The sequence below is a fragment of the Tachysurus vachellii genome, chromosome 6 (assembly GCF_030014155.1).
Source record: "Tachysurus vachellii isolate PV-2020 chromosome 6, HZAU_Pvac_v1, whole genome shotgun sequence".
NCBI classification, from domain to species: domain Eukaryota; kingdom Metazoa; phylum Chordata; class Actinopteri; order Siluriformes; family Bagridae; genus Tachysurus; species Tachysurus vachellii.
Window position 1 is genome coordinate 9303141 of NC_083465.1, and position 24087 is coordinate 9327227.

The window sequence follows — 24087 nt, forward strand, 5'->3', positions numbered from 1 at the left end:
AGAAAGATGTAAATAGATTTATTCAGGCCATTACAACAACCCTACTTAGCTGATCTAATCAGGAGTACACTGTTGCTTAAATAGTAACTTATAAATAGATTGTACATCAGGCAAATAAATAATTTACTATAGTGTATAAGTCACTTGGTGGTCGAGGTTTTTTTTTTGTGCCGGCTTTGAACAGTCTAGCGCTAAATGCTACACGTCATGCTTTGTGAGTGGCTGCACGCTAGCACGTGGGCTGACTGTAGCGGCGTGCAGTGCAAACCTAAAACCAAAGGCAGCTCCAGTTATCACAAGTCAGTCTCTCCCAAAAAGCTCTCACCCAGTCCTGATGACATCAGGACCATCTGGGAGTGGGGGTCTGGAAGGGTCAGAGACATTGCGTAAATGTTTGAAAACTGCAATTCTGAAGAAGACAGGAAAGGATGACAGCAGCTCTCTAGTAGTGTTTCTCTTCCTACTGACTTTTACACAGAGTACATGGAGTTAAACACTACGTTTTAAACCATATACTGTTTTTTACACTGATGCGGCTCTTTACTTAGTCAGACTCGGGTTCTGGAGAGCCAAACGCCTGCAGAGATTAGATTATCTTACTCTCTGCTAACACACTGCATTTAATTCAGACAGACAGGGGTAATTATCACAAGTTATTTCCTAAACACAAAGTATAACAGAAGAGTTGCTGATTTATCAATTATTTATCATAATTCTCGGATATTTGAAGTGCTAAAATCATAAGACTAACACTGCATTAATAAACTTATTTATTAAAAATAATAAATGTGCCTTTTTTAACTGCACAGTAAATTTAAATGTTATGTCTTCAAACCAGGGCCACTTTTTTCTTTTTTTTTAAATCACTACTGAGTTTTCTGGAGTAGATTGTTGAATTGAAATTATCCTGTTTTTTACGCTGTTGGAGCGGTTGCCAAGGAAACAAGTTTGTAAGATCAAATATTGTCTGAGCAGCAACCTTTTAGAATGTAAATAGACAGAGTTATAGATGTTAATTTAGTTTAAAACAGCTAGTTAACATCAAGACAACATCATTGTAATGTTATGTACAAATTTCTTCGGTACTTTGGATGTTTTTGACTGATCGAGACTTAATGCACTCTGAACTGCACTTAACTAATTAACCAAACTGTATTACCCCTAAAAAACATCTGTATGGTGTAATCAACAATCTCCATTAAGGTTTACTCCGTCTGCAATAATCAAGATGAACACACCAGTCTAGATTTGTTAAATGACGTAAGGAGAACAGGCCCCAGCTCTGCTCAGTCATTTCTCTGTGGCTGAACTGATACCTGCTCAAAATGTTAAAAAGGAAACACAGTGGTCTTTACTATGCTACAACTATACAGAATATTAAAAATAAAGACTATGAAGAAGTCGGGTTACAACTGATCTTATGCATTCTGATATTTGACCAAAACTTGCCATTTTAAGTAATTACCCAGTCTAATTTAATTGGTCAATTCGTCTATTAATCTATCAGAATGTAAAATTCCATAGTTACTACAGTAGTGTTAGCAACAATCAACACTTTTTAGGAATAAAACTGTTGTCTTAATATATGACCACTCTTCATCTGAATCGGACAATGCAAAAGTGATGCCAGTTTTACTGGCTGCACCTTTAATGGAAATGTACAAACCAACATGAGCTATCTAACCAGTGTACAAATGAATGTGGCTTCATTGGGATCTGTTTCCACTAGTGGAGCTTAAAATACACAAAGCTCTTGTGTCCGAAATATCTTTTGCTCTATATAATTGTGTGTTTTGTTTATAGAACTATTCACAGCTGTGATTAATAAATACGAACCAAATCACAGAGTAAAGATGTTAAGAGGTAGAGTGCTAATCTCTGCAGTGCCATGGTGATTTAGGACACCCCTGTTATCTAAAAATAAATAAATAAATAAATCATACACATTGTCCGTATATTGCACAAGTAATGCTACAGATACCCCTGTATTACTCTAAACACACTAACACTCCTGCTCCTCAGAGTGCTGATGACTCCTGGAAAGTTCCGCATTGAGAAAAAGAAAAGGGGATAATGAGAGAGTTTAGCTCAGGCGGAAGGAAAGACAGTGTGGGAGAGTGGATCAACCCTTACTGCTGTGAGGAAGCCAGGCAGGTTTCTCACGCATGGTGACTGAGCTGCCATGGGCCTCAGCATCCCTGTCCTCATCCTCCTCGCCCTCAGACAGGAGGTCAGAGATCTGCTGCTGTAGCTCAGGGCTGATGGCGTTCTCAGCCAGCACCAGCACACGCAGACAGGTCGGGTAGTTCTCCACCATGTCCAGGAAGACCTGAGGCCGCAGTAACAGAACCATCACACACATACACGAGCACATTAACTGTTTCAGCCTGTGTTCTGTCCTAAACAATATATGAAAGTATGATGCAGACAGAATATACACTGGTATTTACAACGCACTTGCGCGTGAGAGAGAGAGAGGTGATGAGGCAATGCGGTGTAAGAAGTGCTCTGCACTCAGCATTAAGTCATTTTATCTATGGTCTGTCTTATTATGAGGTATGTTGGCTTTGTAAAGAGAAATAAAAATTACACAGAAAACAAACTGCTCTGCTCACTTCTAATAAATGAAAGAAAATTCTGGGTGATTAATGAATGCTTCTTAACCTATTCTGTTCCAACAAATTCACAAATAAATACAAATACCCTTGACTCATCTGATGGTTAATTTGTTCCCAGGTACTCTCATTTACTACCTGTGAAATATTTAATATTTAAATGTCAGCTGAGAAACAGCAACACTAAGCCCTCGTTTAATAGTCAAGTGTGACCAGGACTGAATGCAAAGCACAGTCTACAGTGGGTGAAGGCAGACATTTGATTTGTGATCAGTCAGTCTCACTTCTAATTGACATTTCTTGACCATTTCTTTGAGCCCTAATAGTGTACGTCATCTTTTCTTCTGGTGTTTTAGCCCGTATGCTCCGCTCAGGCAGCCCACACACGAAAGGCTTGTAATAAAGGCAGGACTGAGCACCCACACAACAAACCCAACTGCTATTTGGATTATGAGGGCACAATGTTGCCCTCTAGTGGAGGTTACCCCAAGCACTATTAGAATTTTACATTTGCTTCAAGAGTACTGTATACTTATCAGTTGTATGCTTGTACAACATCTTCTGGAAGTCACAAATTTCGGCATTTACCCATAATTTCCATAAACAATGTCACTGATGTCCACCTGTGGCCAAAGATGATTGATTTCATTATGGTTTCAGTTATGTTTCATTAGCTACCTACGTACATGTCCTCACTCTACAGAGACGCCAAGTGTTTAGGAACTAATTTGTATCATAAAGAGACAGAAAGTGTCAAATTTCATTAATTCAGTATTATTTTCTAGTCAGACTGTCTTGAAAATTTTAGGCCAAATATTACAGTCCTGGTTTTTTTTGTCATGGTAAACCAAATACTGATGTTCCTCAGAGTGTGCTTTCTCAAGGACAAATAAAACAAATAAGAGTGCTCTCATTTTGCTTTAACCTGGGAAAGATTATGATGACTGGTAAAGGACACGTGTATATTTTAAATATTTTCAGGTGGCATAAATTGGCAACTCAGACTGCATAAGAGAAATGATTTTCATTAAAAAATAAACCACATTGATATCAGTAATCTGCTGGCAGCTCCGCTGTATGTGTAGTAGTAGACATTGTAATGGCTTAAACATAGGCATTATTAAATTTCATAATATGGAATATGGGATTAAATATTAGTCCTGATCAGAGTCCTCAGTTCTAGTCCTTTATAAACCTGTTTATTCTCATGCTCATGCCCGCATTTTTCTTTTTATAGAATGGTCTGTAATTGCAGCAGTTTGCAGTAATTCACACTAACAGCAACGCTATCATGGCTGTTTGTCTCTTTGTTGACACGGTGCTAGCCGAATATTTAGCCCCGTGTCAATGTTGACATGCAGCAAGCTAACTGTGAAGAGGAATTAACTTCAACATCTGGTACACTTAATTATTAACTCAGCTAATGAAACATGCTCTAAGTGACTCACCTCCTTGTGAGGGTGTTGGAAAATGAATAATGAATTAAATCATTTCGTTTAAATGTGGAATATGATTGAAGAGTTACTCAGGACCATCATACATAACATACTGCACAGCCACAATGTTGGTAGTGCTTATCTGCATTTGGGAGTCACATACAGTATAAATGCACACTGCAGAATCAGTTTAGAATCGTGTTAAAACAAATGAATCGAAATATAAATGTTTTGTGTTTACAATTTCAGACTTTTTGTTATTTTTTTAGGGAGGAGATAGTGTTTCACATAGCAGTCAACAAATGTACACATTTAGAAGGTAGCAACAGATGCACATATCCACACAAATGCATGTATGTATATATCGCTTTTTCCCTGAAAGATTTGTGTACAAAGGTAGATTTATTTTTAGAGCAGAACTTAACAGCGTGAAGTGTTATATGGCATAACGAAACAAGCACTTTGGCCTACTCTGCATGTAACAGCTAAAGATTGGACTGCAATGACTAATAGTTTATTTTAGATTTAGAAATAACACAGCAGTGGTTGCTCTGGGTTACTGAATGGATGGTTGAGGTCTCAAATCCCAGCAGCACCAAGCTGCCACTGTTAGGCCCTTGAGCAAGGCCTATATCCCTCTCTACTCCACAGCATGTATCATGACTGACCCTGCACTCTCACCTCAGCTTCATAATAAGCCGGAATATGTGAAGAACAAAAAAACAAATCACAGTGCTGTAATATATGTGTCAAATAAAAGCTTTAAAAACAGTAATAAAAACACCAAAGTCCAGACTGCAGGACCACCCATGTGCCACTGCTGGATCCTTGAATAAAACACTAAACCCTTAACTTCTCAGTTATATAAATGAGATAAATTAAAGTCACCCTGGATAAGGGCATCTGTCAAATCGTGGAAAAGTAAAATGTAGCTGCAGGATACAAGGCATGTTTAATCCATGACCTTTCTATAATCACTAAGGAGAGGTTTGACAGTCACAGTAGCAGGATGATAGTTATGATATCTTTACAGCGGGACTAGTCCAACAGAAGGAGCTTTACTTCTCTCTCTTTTGCTCAGCTTTTAATCAGCTATTTAAACTGTTTGTGAAATGTGGCTGGTACCTGCAAAGAAAATATCCTGTATGTCAGATCGAGCTTTGAATAGAAGCCTTAATTTTGTGACCTATACTTTATACCACAGTGAAAATTAGAGCACAGGGTCAGCCATGACACAGCAACCCTGGAGCAGTGAGGGTTAAGGGCCTTGCACTAGGGCCCAACAGTGGTAGCTTGAAATTGCTGGTGCTCTAACCCCAATCCTTCGATGGAACTGCCCTGGTATGGTAAGTATTAAATAATAAAAGGGTGCATGCAAAATGAAATGAGTGGCACAATTAAAGATAAATAGATGTTGATTATCTCATAGCAGTTTAAAGTCATCATATTTTAAAGTTTAGAATTATAATATTCCAAATACGATACATAAATCGTCAAAAAGAGGAGATGATGGGGAGAGTTTACATTTTTCATAGAAAATCATTATCAAACCCTGCTACAGAAGCAAGAAAAAAAGGAGAACAGACCATATGTGAAGATACTTTGACTCATGGAAGTTTATGAAATAGCAGAAGTATAACATGACAGATTAGACATTAGCAATTGATGTACAGTGAGAGAAAAGAATATTTGATCCCCTGCGGAGAGGATCTGGAAGTGGGACAAAATCCCTCCTGAGATGTATGCAAACCTGGTGGCCAACTACAAGAAATGTCTGACCTCTGTGATTGCCAACAAGGATTTTGTTTTGTGAAGGGGTCAAATACTTATTTCACTCATTAAAAGCAAATTAATTTATAACTTTTTTGGAAATGTGTTTTTCTGGATTTTTTTGTTATTAATCTGTCTCACACTGTTAAAATAAAATCATTAAAATTATAGCCTGATCGTTTCTTTGTCAGTGTTCAAACGTAAAAAATAATGTTTTCCCTCACTGTACACCTTCACTAAATGAAGTGGGTCACACTTCTAAATCCCATCAATAGTTAATTCAGAGTGTTTATTTCTGCGTACAGTATACTGTAGCATTCTTGCGTGTATTGTTTACCTGTGCTGATTGATTTGTGAGCCCTGTTCCCTCCAAGTCTAAAACCTCCAGAGTCCTGCTGGATGCCACAGCAACCGCCAGCATTCCGGCTATCTGGTCCCCTAAGAAGTACATTTTAAAAAAAGAGCTGAGACAGATAGAAATGTTTTATGCTTTGGAGTCCTGAATTTGCAATCACTGCACTGCTGCAGCAGTTGACACTAAGATAGTATTTTCATTCTGTGGAAAGAGGCAAATCAGCAAAACACCTGGAAAATAGAACAAGGACATGGCATCATTAATGTGGAGCAGACGTCTTACAGAGCACACTAGTGCTTTTTTTTTTTTACCTGTGCTCATCACAACGCAAATGAACTATGTAAGCACGGGCTAATTTTGGGACGACAGACTTAAAAATGTAACCAACAATTAGGTAATTAAAGTAAACACAATTAAGATAAAGCTTTTAAATATTTTTGTTTATACATAATTACCAGAATAGATCTGTATCTCCATGGGAAAAGAAAGTACTCCAGCTAATTAGGCCCTACATGCTACATGAGGAGCCCCTACAAAAAACAGTAACGGCAAAACTTTGGAATTTGTTGAGCTGAAAAGCTTGCGATTTATCAAAAGCAGGTTACAAAACAGCCGGACACATTCAGACTTTCTTAAGCAAATGATTAAGGGAAGTAATCATCTGAAAAGTACAACAGACTTGACCTGTTAATAAAACAATGCATCAGCATAAGATCACAGTGTTTTGTTCTTCATAGTTTTAGATAGTGTTTTGTGTTTATCGAGAAAAAAAAAAAAAAAGGTAAATTATCTGCCAACAGAACAAGACTATTTCAAGCTAGAAAGGAGTAAACAAAAATGTCTGGAAGTTCATTATATGGTCAATAGTATGTGGAAACCTGACCATCACGTTTAAATATTCAGTTCTTGCTGAACATTCCAGATTCAGTTCCTCTTTGTGGTTATAATAGCTTCCTCTCTTTAAGGAAGGCTTTCCACTAGATTTTGGAGCAGGGCTGTGAGGATCCGAGCTCATTCGGCTACAAGAGTGTTAGTGACGTCAACCTACGTGTACTCGTTTTGTGCACATGGGCATCGTCATACCGGAACAGGTTTGAGCCACTTAATGCTACAGAATATAGAGACTTTCTAAACAATTGTGTTTAAAAGTTTGTGATAACAGATTAATAAGGACCCACAGATGAGTGACCCACAGATGGTCAAGTGTCTACTGAAAAAAATAACCTGTGTGTTGCCTGTGTATTTTCATGCTATATCACCTTGCCAAGAGAGTTTAGACTGATGGACAATTTAGTATGGTATTCTTAGTCAGGGACTTAATGAACTAGTATTAGGATGTAATTAATCACTGTATTCATGACTTCTAAGCTTCAACGTGTCCACATACCTTTGATCATATAATGAAGGTTTAATAAGTTTATATTTGGTTATACAACATACTAGATAAATTTGACAATATTCAAATTATTTTTACTTGATAAGATGATATTTTTGGATTTGGATTTAAGTCATTCATAAAGAATGAAGTATGAATTAATACAGCAATTTGTCCAGCATCTTCATTAATGCTTACCTAAGGGATTGTAGTCTAGATTAAGGACCCGCAGTTGTGAGCTGTGAGCCACTGCGATTGCCAGGCGAGCCCAGCCTTTAGTCGTGACTGCTGGGTTTGCACTTAGCGTCAACTCTCTTAGACCTGCAGAACAAAAAAAAAGTCCAAACAACACATTGGACATGACAAAACATGTAAACGTAAGGATTCTTAATACTTAATTGCTCTGTAACTGATTTTGATATGTTACATGGCTGAATAATACATTGAATTTTTATTGTGTTTAATTAATTCAAGAGTAATATGAATTTTTACCAGATTTGGCCCCATCTGGAGGCAACATGCCACAAATCAGCTGAATCGCTTCATCTCCCAGCATACAATCGCCAAGGTCCAAGGACACCAGAGAGGGGTGAGTTGACAGCGCTGTGTTCAGAGTGACCAACCCTGCATCTAAAAGAGGGCTTCCATGCAGACTGTGAGGGTGAGAGCAACACACAGACGATTAGAGGTCATGTTATACAAGGTATTAGTCAAATAAATTCAGTGCATTCTGATATCATGTGTTATAAACTAGAGAGTTTTGCTTTGCTTTGCTTTGCAGCACTTGCTTTGACAAAGGTCCCTTTGGCCTTTGGTCCACTTTGACCTTTGCCTAACTGTGGACTGTGTAGTGGAAATGTTAAATATCATAAGTGTTTTTATATAACTGTTATTTGCTTGTTCCAGCCGTTAACATTGTACATGTTAGAAAGATGGGAACTTGAGTGGAGTTTGTGTGCATGTGCTCGATAAAAACTGAAAATGGAATGTGGCCTTGCTGAGGTGATAACTCAAAGAGATACATCTTCAGTAACCAGGGAGGATGCATGAACACACACACACACACACACAGACAGATACACACACACAGATACACACACACACACCTAGGGTACAAAAGGGAGAGCTGTACAAAAGAGACTTTGCACTGTATGGAAGACGCCTTTTGCTGCAGCAAAATAAAATTCTCTCTTTTACCACCATCTCTGAGTCTGTGTGTGTTTTATACATCTCGATCAAGACTGGACAACTATAAGACTGACCCAGCGACGGGATCCCGAGCTAAGTGGTAAAATTTCAATTTATTTATATTCTCAATTTTTCCATCTTCAGACATTCTGCCTCAAGGATAGGCAAAATTTAAGTTTGGATTCTGGCCAACGGTTCCAGGAACCGGTAAAGTTGCATAAATAGTTCTGGGAACTGACTGTGTACTGCAACACGTATGCTTTAATTATTTAATTACTTTCAGCAAGCTAAGTGTATCTGCCCAGATAAAATCAAACTAAAAAAGGTAAAAAAAAAAAAAAGGTTTGTCTGTTGACTGATTGTCGAGAGGAATAAAAAAAAAAAAAAAAAAAAAGGTTAAAGATATAGGTGGTGGGGGAAGCAAAGATGAGAGTGATGATTTTTTTAAAGACATGTAAACATCCTAATGTTCAATGTTAACTAATGTAACTAATTACTGACCTGGTTCTGTATCGCAATATCATATGTGGGTGATTTCCAGAAAAAGGTAGTTTTAGAGAAAGGCAGTTAGAAAAGTTGAGAGAAAAGTTGCAAGAGCATGAGGCTTCAAAGACAAGAGGGAAAAAGAGACGAGAAGTAGATTAGGTTGCATATAATATGTGCCAGAGCACGCAAAACAAAACAAACAAACTAATTCACAATCTTCCTCTCTTCAGTGTTTTAAATCTCTTGTAGACCCAGACCTGGACGGCTGCCGCCCAGACCGCCACCTCAGGCCTCTTGACCAGGCCTTTCCAGTAAAAAATGAAGACGACGAAACAGTCTCCAGATATCTTGCACGATTGACAGAAGTACATCGACACGATTAACCTCACACCAAACGAGACACGTCTGAGAAACCATCTCACCCATGGTTCAGTTGTCTGAGGCCTGATGAGATTCCACCAGAGGGAGAGGCCGTAGCCGTGGAAAAGGTAGAGGAAGAGGACGGAGCAGACCTGGATTTCAAATGTTTTTTAGGCAGAGGTTCAGACTACTGGGCACGGGATTGCCCTAAGAAATATCGAGGGGAAGCCGAGAACCAGGAGGCATGAGGTTTGGACGGGTCTGGGACGGGTGTGCACCTAGGGATGGGTAAGTCTGACTCTTTTATGCAATGCAATAAAGAAAATCTTAAACTAACTGTTCCATTTTCACCCGTCACTAAGAATTAGTGTTTACAATCCCTCATGCGAATGAAAGCTTTGCTAAATATAGTGAGCCCGGGTTTAAAGAAATGCCTGTAATTACATTACTTGTCGAACAAATAGCGTTTCTAGTTGACAAAGGAGCAGGGCAATCTGTGATACGATTGTGTAAAGTTTCCGCTCCACCAAGAAGGAGCAATCGCTCCCTGTTTACTATAGGAGCATCAGGATTGTTAGTCATTGAGACATTCTCAGTGCCCTTAAGGTGTGAAACCGTAACTACACAGAAACAATTTAAATTCTCTTTTTTGATCTCTGAATGTTGCCCAATAAATCTGTTGGGTTGAGATTTGATGTGCAAACTAAATTTAAATCTGATCAGCACATCACTAGGACTTAAGATATATGAAAATATATAATATTTTCCCTTTCTCACACAGACTACATGACACCAGAAGCTCTGCATTGCACTGCACACATACACAGACACGAACCAGATGAGAGCTATGAGAAGGAGTGGTTTAGGAATATCCAGATATACTGATGTTGAAACGTTTGATATGGAGTGAGCACAGATGTGTTATAGAGGTAGACTTAACTTGGGTTTCAGCTCAAGCTGGTCATCCACACCCATTCCAAATGAAACATGCATCTCCACATCTCTCTCTAGCTAAATCCGCCAAAGAAGAGTGGGAAACCTTAGGAAAATGGATGAATTGCTCAGACTCATGATTGGGAGCAAACCTAGCAGCCAGCTGTTTTTTACAGCACAAAATTGAATGCATATACATAGAGCACACCACTACATTGACTGGCTATAGCCAAAAGAAATGTGGACCAACCCTAATCTGGAACTATTTGTGGATGGAACAGCATCCAGGAACTCAGAAACAGGTCAAAACTGTGTTGGGTTTGCAGTAGTCAATCAGAACTAAATTTTACTCTCATTTAAACTCCCATCTCATTACTCAGTACTGTCCAAGAACAGGGTGTTTGTTATGCCCCCCCCCAGGGAATTTTTTTTTTCCCTTTTTATGCTAAATTGACACATGGTAAAGAATGCGTGTCAAAAGGAGGGATGGTAACAGAAACAAAGAAACATTGGCATGCCATAGGCTTTACTAATTATTCCCAAAAATTTTGTAAATGCTGTGTCATATGTGCAACAAACAATGTTGGAAGAGGCATCCTGGTTACTCAGAGCGCACATCCGCCACCGCAAAGGCCATTTGAACACTCACAGAGGGACTTTATTGAGCGAACACTTAGTGAAGGTAAGAAGCACTGTCTGGTCATTGTAGATATGTTCTCTAAATGGGTAGAAGCTTTCCCTACATCTTAGCAAGAAGCCAGTGCATTGGCTAAAGCACTTTTCACTGAAATTATTCCACGATGGAGAATTCCTAAGAGAATTGGCAAAAATTTGTAAATCAGGCTCCACAAAAAGTCAACCTGGATTCAACCTAATACAACACTGTGCCTATCATCCAGCTATTGGTGGAGCAAAAGAAAGGGAAAATGGCACACTAAAAAAACAAATTGGCCCTTTCAGTAGAGTTGATGCATATGCGAGCACAAGCAAGAAGTAGAGCTAACCTGAGTTCATTTAAAATTCTATTTGGCAGGCTGTTAACCACAGGAGTGAGTCCCCTGGGAAGCCAGAGATCCAGTATCGGCAAATGTGGAGATGAAATGTTGAGCTATTGCACAAACATGTCCTCTGTGTTATCTGCTATTCACAGACCGGTAAAGACGCCCTTCCTAAACCACATGCAGTTGCATTGCATGACCTGAATCCTGGCGAGTGGATCGTGGTGAAAGACTTCAACCTGAATCAGAAATACTTTCTAGTGGCTGAACTCTCCGTGATAACCAACAGACCAGTCTAAGATCAACTGAGAGGAATTAGTAAAGTAGTTACTGAATTCACACACCATCACACTGACATCACAGATATAATTGACACTGAGTTCAGAACCAGCTGGGCATGTCCACTTTGTCCACCTGGGGTGAAACTAAGCCCCTATAAATAAGAGTTCAGCTATCACCGCCTCTAAATGGTGGAGCTGTTCGTCTCTGCATGTACAAGAAGAAACCTCATCAACACCTACACCTACAGACTGGTAGTGTTCCCAAGCCCCGATGAGGTGGGACGAGTACAAAAGGGCAGTGCCTGCACTCTGAGCACCGATATACGTCAAGAAAGGTGAAGGTTTGCTTAAAATTTAGTGCTGTCCACATGAATCACCCAACAGACATCCTAAATATCCTGTTACCGAGACACAGAGAGTTGAAATTTGACAAGAGCACACCTCTGCTGGAGAGAGAACAGACGACAAATTTGATGAGTGGAGAGAACAATTTTGAGACATGGACTTTCCCCCTGATCTAACACAAACTGACTATGCTCCGGCATTGACCAATGTAGATGAATAAATTAGCTTTGCTTAGTTTTATTTTCTTACATGCCATTGACCGAGATCTTTCTTTCACAAAAATTTACATAAGTTTAGATTTATAGCTTAACCTTATAGGTATGGTTTTGATTATTAATGTTTTGTCACTAATTGGAGTTGTTTCCTGTCCTTCCTATCTTTTCCTATGCTCAAACTAGAGGGGCCCTAACCCTCAAAGACAAAAACAGCAGTATATCCAATGTCTAAGTTTTAGTTAATGAAGATGTCATTAAAAGCCCAAGGGAAAAGATGATGCCTGATGTTCCGTCTAAAACTGTCTTTTGAATGCCTTAAGTCATGATTATGTTTAAATTTGGTTATATAATTTGTCCTAAAGGATAAAAAGGAGGGAGATGTTAAATATCATGAGTGTTTGTATATAACTGTTATGTCCTTTTACAGTATTCTGTGTGACAGACTAGGCAGAAAGAACAAGAGGCCATTGTTCCAGCCGTTAACATTGTACATGTTAGAAAGATGGGAACTTGAGTGGAGTTTGTGTGCATGTGCTCGATAAAAACTGAAAATGGAATGTGGCCTTGCTGAGGTGATAACTCAGAGATACATCTTCAGTAACCAGGGAGGATGCATGAACACGAACACACACACAGATACACACCAACACACACATGCCTGGGGTACAAAAGGGAGAGCTGAAACACTAGAATTTGCCTCTCACTGTGTAGACTTTGCACTGTATGGAAGACACCTTTTGCTGCAGCAAAATAAAATTCTTTCTTTACTTCTTTCTTTTACCACCGCCTCTGAGTCTGTGTGTGTTTTATACATCTAGATCAAACTTGCAACCACAGCTGTTAGCTCTGAACAGTGTAGTGCAGCAAACCAGTTCTCAGCAAGTCAGAACCCTTAATGAAACAGCAATGATTTGATTTAACACTGTCAAATACACTATATGGCCAAACTATGTGGACACCTGACCATCACACCCATATGCGGTTCTTCCCCAGAATGTGGCCACAAAGCTGGAAGCACATAATTAGACATCAAGTGAACATTCAGTTCTTGATGTTTATGTGCTGGAAGCAGGAACAATGTGCAAGCATAAGAATTTGAGCAACTTTGACATGGGCCAGGTGGGGTGTTCCCAGTATGTGTTGGTTAGTATCTACCATAAGTGGTCAAAGAAAGGGCAAGTAGAGAACTGTTGACTGGTTCATAGGCTCACTGATAGGCTCACTGAAGTGAAGGCTAGCCTAATCCCAGAGAATATCTACTGTAGCATAACCTGCTGTAAACGTTAATACTGGAAATTATAGAAAGGTGTGAGAACACACAGTACATCGCAGGTTGCTGCATATGGTTGGACTCTGGGCACTCTGACTGGTTTGTGTATATGCAAGCTGTCCACTACCTAAAGCACCTACAATGGGCATGTATGCATCAGATCTGGACTATGGAGCAATGATAGAAGGTGCACTGGCCTGATGAATCATGCGTGTACATTGCTTATCTGGGGCAAAGATGGAAATAGGATGTACTATGGAAAGAAGGAAAGCTAGTGAAGGAAGTGTGATGCTCTGGGCAATGATCTGCTGGGAAACCTTGAGACTTGGCATACATGTGGATGTTAATTTTCCATGTAGCACCTACCTAAACATTGTTTCTGTCCAAGTACACCACTTTATGTTAACAGTATTCCTGAATGGCAGTGAGTGGCCTCTTGCAGCAGGATAACGCATCCTGCTACACTGCAGAAATTGTTCAGGAATGGTTTGAGGAACATGGCCAAAAGGTTCAATGCGTTGACCTGGTCTTTATATTACATAGATCTCAGTTTAATCGAGCATCTGTGGAATGTGCTAAATAAACAAATCTGCTAGAAACGATAAAGGCTCCACTGCAACTACCACGACTTAAAGAATCTACTGCTAACATCTTGGTGCCAGGTCCAACAGCACGCCTTCAGAGGGTCTTGTTGTCCATGTGTAGTCCATAGAGCTGTTTTGGTGGCACAAGATGAACCTACACAATATTAGGTAGGTTATATTAATGTTATGATGATCTGTAGATTTCTGTAACTCGGTACAATGTCATTGTACACTGTCAGTTTAATTGCACGGTCTAATTCAGGTGTTCTATTATTACTTTCATCTGTTATATACGAGTTGATTCGATCCTGCTTGTTAATTCACTACAGCAGGAGTTTATTCGTCCTGAGTGAATTGTAATGCAGCTCTGAAATGGGAGAAAGTTATTCAAAAACACGGTGAATAAACCTGATTTATGACAGAGGAACATGAACACTACATGTTTTTGTACTTACAACAGTGTCTGTATGGACCTGTTGGCTGTGAGCGCCTCCGCGAGCTGCTTTGCGCGGCCGCTGCTCGACACCACGCCCAGGTTCAGGTTGAGCTGCGCGAGCGAGCGCGACTCGGACACACCGCGACACACGCGCCCGAAGTCCCGGTCAGACAGCTGACATCCTCTCACCGACAACAACCTCACGCTGTTCTCCTTCAGACTGTCGCAAATGTCTCGTATTTCTGCTCCAGACAGCGCCTCTCCTGTGATCTGAATGGAACCCGGCAGCATACTGGTGAGGCTGGAGGAGTCACGGACGAGTCGACACCATAGTCGATTCAGGTAACTGGAGGTAAGGCGGCTTAAGTTCAGGTCCAAAAAGAGACGATGACGCTCTAAAGGAACGAGCTACATCATCGTTCAAATACACCACAGAACAATAGGGTGTTGATGGGAAAAATGAAACATGCCGTTTGATGAAAACTATAAACCCTGAGGATTTGTGCTCGTGTTATTAGCAGATTAGCTCATCTCTAAAGTTACCGCATTTAAACAGACACGGTTTCTCTCCTCAACCTTTCCTCCTACAACAAAGCTTCGTTAAGTGGTGTTCGGTTCGTTTGAGCACAATTCTTATGCTGGCAAGCCAATAAACGTGGCTTTAAATCCTTGAACAGGTGCAATTTTCTCAGTCTCAGGTTGTCCGCTGCGTTTTGCGGCATCCAAGACAAAGCTAATCGTTCCTGCTGTCCGTTACCATGGACACCACCCGTCCTGTGTCTATCCAGTCCAGTCTCCAGTGATGCTCTGAAAGCTCGAGGTGCTGATAATCCGCTTCTAAGAGATTTGTGCTAAGGGTAACCTACAAAACAGGGCTCCACTGAGTGCGTTTCCTAAACCTGGGAAAAGATCCCAGAGCTACTGATGTCACTATACACCGTGTACTCTTGTTAGGGATCACATGCGATTAGTTGGGTCTAGTTTACTTATATGGAAGCCTCATACCCTGGGGAAATTCAAGTACAGAACACACGTCGCTTTCTAATGGTTCCATTTAGTTAGAGGTCTGGTTACTTATTTATTTCATAACATGGACATTGGAACAGCCTTGAATTGTTCAAAAATGTTTCAGATTTACTAATTGCTCAGATCACACTTGATTGGTCAGAACTCTAGATGATCTAAATAGGGAGTATAATGTCTAAATGATGCCGTTAGATTCTCTGTCTTATTAGAAGTCATCTTAGTAATTTATTATGCAGTCTATACCCAAAATGTGATTGCTTATAGTCTACCAATTGTACTTAGAGTGGATCTGGTTGCAAAGCCACATTTCCTATGGAGCTTGGTGTAATATGAGCCCCGATTCTTGTCACAAACACAGGTGGTATACAGCAAGGACTTCTCAAGGCTGAATACAGATCAGCTTTATCTTTATCCAACCTCAATAACCCAAACTAGTATACCACACTAGTTCACATCGATATGTTCCACTTAACTTTCTATTAACATATTAAATATAACCAGTCCTGTTTGACTAAGAAATGTCCTGATGGCAGAAATGGTAATGTTTCAATAACCTTAAACTTGACAATAAAATAATATAATCACAGTAAGAAGCAACGACATTGTGTCATGTTACAGACGAGCTGACTTTTGTTGGCATGGCAACAGCCAGTGAATTTTACTCATCACAGATCAAACATATTGTCACACATCTTCAGTCTCAATGATTACTGAATATTAAATGATCAATAAACTGTAAACACACTGAGTATATAGTGGATCATGAATATAAACCTGTAACCCTCTGTTAGATGCTCTTTACGTTTATGAATTCGCAGCATGAAAGAACATGTGTTAATCTTGTTTTAATACATTACTTTTATTCTAAATTTTCTCTGTACAGCATCCCTATAAATACAAATCCACATGTCAAAGACAAAATAATGAGCACAATCTGATATCCATAATCTCACCCACAGTTCCTCCAAGAAGTCTATGGAGGTGCAAATGACAGCTCAAATAAAACTGAATTTAAAAAATGACACAAAGGAATTCATAACTACATGATCACCGCAGATCTGCATCAAGAATTTGCTCATACAAAATAAATCCTTGCCCAAGTAGAAAGTACAATACAGAAATTGACTGGATATTTTTCTGATTGAAAAAAGCTTAAATTTGGGAGTAAGCAATGTAGTGCCACAATTAGTGTAACATTTCTTAATCCTAATGTTTCATATCATCATTATTTATCAAATTTGTGATTTTGGGAAAAGAAATTTAAAGTTGAGAGGTTAACATAAACAACATGTAAAAAAATCTTTTAAACAATAAGCGTGTTTTTCTTTGACCAAATAAAAAGTACCAATAAACCCCATAAAAGGAAAAGTTTTACAGATTTGTTATAGTGGACCCTCAAGATCTGCAGTACTTCTGCAGAATATCTGCTGCAAATGTGAAATTTGCAGTATATAAGCACAAGCAGGTTTCACAATATATAATTAAAGGTGGATTTCAAACATATTTTAGAATAAACGATACAGAATTTAATCAGCCAGAAATGACAGTGTGTGTAAACAAATTTCAAGGAGCTTTAGCCAGGATGGCTAATAAAATAACAGAGTCTCAATTTTCATTTACAACTGCACATGTATAATCCAATTCCATTTAAATGAAAGGTTACACCATCTAGTGAAGGGTATAGGATTATAGACTATAGAATTCTTATCATTTTTAACATTAATATAATAATAAATAGTGTTGTCCTAACAAGGATAATATTTGCAGTTGAAGCTTCTCTTATTTTAAAAGGAATTACTCAAAAATTCCCACAACTAGAAAAAGGTCCAATATTAGACATGAGATGGTGTTTATAAAATTGGTAAATTGTAGGTGAAATAAAATTCACCTGTTACAAAAGCCAAAACCTTATTTAATGAACTCTAAATGAATTAGTTCATGTGGTGATGCATCACTCAGATGAGGCAAACTTCATTGCACTTTACTTACAGAAATGAGTCTTTAGTGTTGCCATTTTATACCAAAAAAAATTGTGTCAATGCCAATAACAGCAACTTAGCGCAAATGTTCCTGTTGCCTAACAAGGTTTTACAACAGCAGATGATCTCAGGGAACTATTAAAGTTAAGACCCAAAAGAATAATAAGGAATGAGTAGGCATAATTTTTTTGTTGTCTAAGCCTATTCAGATCAAGATCAGATTACACCACCATATGACCATATCTTGTGCCAGTCATCGTGTCAAATATGTTATTATTTAACTTTTAGCTGGACTGGCAACTTACTGAGGTGGTAAATATGAAGTCATTTGTTACGCTCCTGTGCCTAGTGTGTTCACACCAAACCAGTTTCCTTGTCCAAAGAGAAAAACATGAGAATAAGTGATTTACTGTAAGTGTATGATTGCAGCCACAGACTTCACTGTGGCATTCATAACAACAGTAGCCACGTTAGGGACATCTCTGGCCACTCTCTGAATGGGGGGAACATTGGGTCCTTCCAGGGTGTCCAGGATCCCTTAAAAATATATATATAATATTATATATAGGCCATGCTTTATTAATAACTTATTATTATCATCATTAGTAGTAGAGAATAACAATAGTAGTAATAGTCTATAGTATTTATGAAATGACACACATTAGCACATCAGTTCTGTTAAGAACCAGCTAATCGTGTTGTTAAACAAATGAACTGGTATTGGTCAATAACCTCATTCAAAATATAAGAGGTTTTTTTTGTTATTACTAATAATACAGCACAAACAGAGATCTTGAAGGTATTAGTACACATTTCCAGAAGTGAACAGAAAAAAAAAAAGACACATAGCACTCTCAATTCAATGTTTTAGGTGGGCGATTTTTCCAAAATTCTGACCTACTTATACATCATTTGGACCACATAATTGTTTCTAAATGTAGACTCAAGACTAAAGACAAGAGATCTATTATCACACAGTAATAATAATGTCTAGCTATGCACAAGAGACAATACTTTCATTATTTGGTGGCCCATTGGGACGTTGGGCTCCTTTCTTAAATTTTCTATAACAGCCCAAGAAGTAATACGCATACAAGACCCTAAATTAACTGTGAATCAAATGAAAGATGAACAGTGACTGAATATGGTTTGGTAAACATACTGAATAGAGTGAATACTGAGCATAGATTTACGTGCAATTATAGTAAAGGATCAGGCATTTCATAATCTCTAAGAGCATACTCGTTACCTTCAACCATCTTGTGGTAGGCAAAATGCAGGTAGAGCAAGAAAAGCATGTGGAGAGCCGACAGAGTTCCACACAATATGAGACGAGGAGTTTTACCCACAGTACGAGAAATCAGCACAGCTACCTGACAGAGAAAGTGGGGGAGAAAGAGAAAATCAGGACTGAACTGACTCGACACATCAATTTCTGTACTAGATACGCAGTATGGTTCGAATATCAGTGCACTATGAAGAAATTTGATTTAATTACTTCTCCTGTAATAATTAAATAAGATATTATTTTATTCCATATTATTTTAAACAATTTATTATTTAGTGAAAGCAGTTTAGATGGTAATATAATAGACACCTATGTACTCTATATAAGGTATAGCTCTCTACTTAAAAAGACAACGTTAATCCACACTGTGTGCTGGAGGTGTGCATGTTACAAATAATAATTAATGTGTTCCTGAATATAAATACTAACCATATAGAAATTTGTGCTTTAAACAACCTAGTCATTTTCCATTTTATTTCTTAATAAACAGTTTGTTTTTATATTTATATATATATATATATATATATATATATATATATATATATATATATATATATATATATATATATATATATATATATATATATATCTTCGCTGTCGGGCGGAAACCTCGTATGTCCAAATTTGGTCAATTTCATATTTTTTCACATATCGATACTATTGGTCAGTCCCCACGTGGGTCTGTTATTTTTACAAGTTATTAACCAATCTAAAGTCTTGAAAATAGCTTGAACGCAAATCTCTTAACTCCATTGGACACTTCAACTGTCTGAGAAACCTCGTAACTCCACCTCTTCTTCACTCCGCGAGAGAGCTGCGCGGCATATTTCTCCTCAAGATTAAGAGTCGCAACAAATCAACACGTCTTAAAGTGATATCTAAAGTGATTTTCGTGGGGCTCAAAGAAAAAAAAATCTTGACCCCCGCTAGTTATTTGCCTCGTTATTATACGTAAACATGCTGTATAACGTAGTGAAACGATAATTTGAACTTTATTAATTTTATTTTTTGGGTGAACTATCCCTTTAACTATGATTTTATCTATGTTTATCTGTGTTATTGATGTATTTTAAATATCTATTTATTACTGCTTATTATACATGTTCATTGACGTTTTAAAATGTTTTTTATAATATAATATTTGAATTAAATTGAATGTTTTGGATACCACTATTAAATTATTGTTTTTATTATTATTTTACTGACTTTAAGTCAGCCTACTTATAGGCAAGAGATCTATTATCACAGATCTATTTTAACAAAACCGATAGCTGTAATGCTTCTGTGCAGAAAGAAACCCCTGAGCCACGAAGGTAAGTTTGCGAGCAGATTAGACTAATTTCCACCTATTAGACAGCCTAATCAGCTTATCGTGTTTTGTATTGCATCACTTATAGCTCTTAAACCTTTAAAATAGAGTTTAGGAAGATGTATGTAACTACAGTCATTAGCTTTGGTTAACTATTGAAGCCTTTTCTCTTGTCAAAAGGCTCAACGTGACCGCAGACTTTACTGAACACTGCTGGCAGCAGCGACGTCTGTGTCTGTACCGTTCTTATCAATGACAGCATAATCTCGTTTCTCCCTGCTCCCAAGTCATAAAGCTTGTATCTCCGATAAAACGTGACTTTGGGAAAATGTTGTGTTAATGTTGGTACACAACAGTATATGATATCAATATAATGTATAATAACAACTTTAACGATACAATGTTTAATAACTCAAAAAAATACGGCGTTTTTTTAATTTCCTGAAAAATAATGGTTTTGGAGATACGAGGATTCCGCCCGACAGCGACGATATATATATTATATATAAACTTAATAAACACTACTGCATCTTAATAAGTATATGATCTATCATTTTGCTGATTGGATCAATTACCTTAAAAAGTGAAATGCAATACAGAACTAGATCAGTGCTGTCTTTGTAAAATAAATCATTATGAGCATTAAACTGTGGACTGAAACCTGATGTCTCATGGGAAAACTAGGCTATGGCATTTCACTAAATGTACTGTATATCTTTGTGTATGTCACAATATGTGAATTTAAAATGACAATAAAATTAGTTTGTCATTACCATTCGAAGAGTAGAAAGTCCTCCTATTACCAGCCACAAAATATAGAACAAGGAGTGAAAGTGGACATTGTAGGTGATGAAAAGGATCACACAATGGCCAAAGAGACCATAGCCCTGTAAAACACAGTTTCAAAGCATAATACACATGTGCCTTGGGCCATACCACCTCAATCAGAACAAATCAAATCTCATTCAGACGTTACTCACTAGTAAAGACAACATCTGGAGCATGGTGATCTGTGAGTTACAAAGGTAAGCCAAGAAATAGATGAAGGAGGATGTTCCAAGCCAGTAGCCAAAACATGTCCCAATGGCAGTTCCCATGAGCGTGCCCTCTCTCTGTTTTAGTAAACATCATTACTCAGTGAGAAAGATGATGCAAAGAGATTTAACAAATATTCCTTACAGGACTCCAGAATGGGAGATGAATGTATGAACCACAGATTTACACAAAATTCTAATTGGCTGACTAATAGCTGTGAATGTATAGAGTCTTACTTACAATAACAGTTCCAGAAGTCTTCATGCCGTGAAGCAGGATGGCCACCAGAGTGAACACTAGCATCATTGGACCATACAACTCCCCAGCAATTTTCTATTGGTTTGAATAATACACAATTCAGCAGAGATCTTGAAAGCCTTCCATTTATACACACTTTAAATAACAATTTCTTATTAAATTTGCCAAAAAGATCAACCATTCAGAAAATTACTTTCTGTTAAACAACAATGAAAAAAGGCTTACCTGTGGGAAGTTGATCATTTTGAGCGGAATCATGGATTCAATTAATCTGTGAATACGACATATAAATCGTCATTAATGGAAATAACCAAAAACAAGCACATTACACATGTGAACATGACCTGTTTTGGATTTTACCTGTTTCTCACTTGAATAGGCTCAACGTCAAAGTAAGGTCGGAGGATGTCGATGTTAGCATACAGGTTAAAGGCTTTTGAAGCCTGACGCTTGCCTGCTTTCCAAACCTGTATCATGTGGAATATCAGTCATGTGCTTATACATTTCACCTCACTAACAGAAAACTACCTCTATGTTTCTATACTCTTATTGGACATTAACTGTGAATGAAAGCAGATTGAAGTGCACTAGTGACTGAATATAGCAGAACTCCATGCTTAATAATGATAATATAGCAAGAATGCATCAATAATTAAATATAATTATTGAAACTATAAATTTCTGAATGTCCTTAATGTCTGCGTCCAATTAGCATAGATCCTAGTTAACTACATTTTGTGTATTTGCTTAAAAAAATACCAAAAAAAAGAAGAAAAAAGTTAGATAATTGCCTGAAATGGTTAATGTATTTTCTCTTAGATTCAAGGTTGAAAAATTAACAAAAATAAAGTTTCCTGTTTTTAAGAGTTGAACAATGTAAATGGCACTGCAATTACATATCGGCTTTCACTTGTATAGCAAGAGGAGGACAGCAGACTAATAACCTGTATACTGTAACAGCATAAAATGGTTACTCTCCACTACATGGCTGCTAACCTCATCGGCAACTTGTCTTCCTAACTGGCCTTTAAGGCCCTTCATGCCGAGGAACTCTCCATCTTCTCCAGCATCATCCTCAGTAGCTGCAGCCTCAGCTGACACCTCCTCCTCTTCCTTCATCCTCTGGTGCATCTCTCCCATGTCCTCAAAGCTGGAGCCAGAGGTGTCATCCATGTTCTCCATGTCTATAACTGCTGAGTTACTACCCTGTAAGGACATAAAAATGGAATCAAAACACATAGAAACTAGACTCCTCTAGTAAAAACATTACATTGCTAAAGTGATTTTGGGACAGTGGTAAATGAAGTGGTTTAGAGTCAGAAGGGTTTGGGGTTCATATCCCAAGAGCCACCAATCTTCTATCACACAGCCTGTTTTAAGATTTACCTCATTTCTAGATTATTTTGGACAAAGGATACATATAATGCAAAGTAATTGAAATGTTTGTTAACCATAGTTGTTGCTATCAAAAAAAAAAACAAAAAAAAAAAACCAACAAATAACATGTTCAAAAACAGATTAGACTTTATACATTTGGGCTGTTTATAGTTTAATGTGGTGAATGTGACACTGTTTAAAACAGTTATCGTGGAAAAAATAATAATAGATATTCGTCAACAACTAGCTAGCTAATAAAGTTAACGACTTAGCCGAGTCGCTGGACGGATGTAAAAGTGCCCTATAGTCTATAGGTAGGGCGCATAGACAGGGAGTCGGGAGTCATTTGTGATTCAGATGGTTAAATGACAACAAAGACCTCAGAAACGAACTAAAAACGCATTGTAGTATTAATTAATGTAGCTTTAATGACGATGATTTAAAAGAGAAAAGCCTGTAAATAACGCTAGTGTACCTGAATCATAATGTTGTCATCAAAACCACCCCATGGTTCCGTATTCGTGTGTTTGGCTCCTTCCGATGCCGACATTTTAGCCCTCGGTGTAACGACACTACGGTACAAAGTTAAACAGCGGTGCGACTACGACGTGTCTATACAAAGGCACAAACGCGCATTATATTCTTAGCTAGAAATACACGAATTCGGATGATTGTTTCTGCCAGAAACGTTCAGCGACATTCCACATAGCAGCTGTGAAGCAAGAAGCAATAGAAACCGACACTATGTAAAGAATCGATTCACTGATCCGAAACCAAAGCTTCGAATGCCAGAGTCACGTCAGTTGACGCACTCACCAGGCGTAAACAAAAAGGGCGACAGGTTATGATCATCTGATGACTTTCACTTAATTATCACTTAACATATAACTTAATTGTTTATCTTGCCAATATTTTATCCATAAATGTTAGATATTAAAAATTAAACCCTATCTTTTTCTAAATTTTAACCCTTATATTTTCCTCCTATGCAAATTAGGAGCGCCGAGTCTACTTGACCTTGTCTGTTTTGACTGCTTATAAAAAATGAACTATATATGATAGCCATTTTTTTACCTTTTAGTCTAACTTGTTTCCAACATATTAACATATATTTTGCAATAAAAATGTATATTTGGTATAATAAACCTTATTTATATACAAAAATGCC

The 24087-nt window shown here is 37.9% G+C and overlaps 2 protein-coding genes across 2 annotated transcripts; both read right to left on the bottom strand.

Annotated features, from left to right (window-relative positions):
- lrrc73 (leucine rich repeat containing 73) lies at positions 1–15601 on the bottom strand. Its single transcript, XM_060872079.1, has 6 exons — positions 14667–15601; positions 8044–8204; positions 7750–7872; positions 6159–6259; positions 2134–2329; positions 1–364 (listed from the first exon to the last, which is right to left on the bottom strand). Exons 1-6 carry the CDS (start codon positions 14936–14938, stop codon positions 294–296), a joined length of 924 nt encoding a protein of 307 aa, XP_060728062.1. The 5' UTR covers positions 14939–15601; the 3' UTR covers positions 1–293.
- Positions 15602–16511: 910 nt separating this feature from the next.
- On the bottom strand, positions 16512–23681 carry yipf3 (Yip1 domain family, member 3). The gene is made up of 9 exons (XM_060872080.1): positions 23395–23681; positions 22539–22748; positions 21903–22009; positions 21768–21813; positions 21525–21617; positions 21230–21361; positions 21023–21136; positions 18902–19025; positions 16512–18189 (listed from the first exon to the last, which is right to left on the bottom strand). The coding sequence occupies exons 1-9, from the start codon at positions 23467–23469 to the stop codon at positions 18059–18061; spliced, it is 1032 nt and encodes a 343-aa protein (XP_060728063.1). The 5' UTR covers positions 23470–23681; the 3' UTR covers positions 16512–18058.
- Positions 23682–24087: the final 406 nt, after the last annotated feature.

Bases quoted from the DNA above. Each gene is read 5' to 3' on its own strand.
- yipf3 (XM_060872080.1), bottom strand. From the start codon at position 23,469: ATGTCGGCATCGGAAGGAGCCAAACACACGAATACGGAACCATGGGGT. The intron at 22,749-23,394 runs GTACACTAGCGT...ATGTCCTTACAG, and splicing joins ATGACAACATTATGATTCAG to GGTAGTAACTCAGCAGTTAT. The intron at 21,137-21,229 runs GTGAGTAACGTC...TGTGTTTTACAG, and splicing joins TCCAGATGTTGTCTTTACTA to GGCTATGGTCTCTTTGGCCA.
- lrrc73 (XM_060872079.1), bottom strand. From the start codon at position 14,938: ATGCTGCCGGGTTCCATTCAGATCACAGGAGAGGCGCTGTCTGGAGCA. The intron at 6,260-7,749 runs GTAAGCATTAAT...TGTACTTCTTAG, and splicing joins TCTAGACTACAATCCCTTAG to GGGACCAGATAGCCGGAATG. The intron at 2,330-6,158 runs GTAAACAATACA...CTGCGGCCTCAG, and splicing joins TCACAAATCAATCAGCACAG to GTCTTCCTGGACATGGTGGA.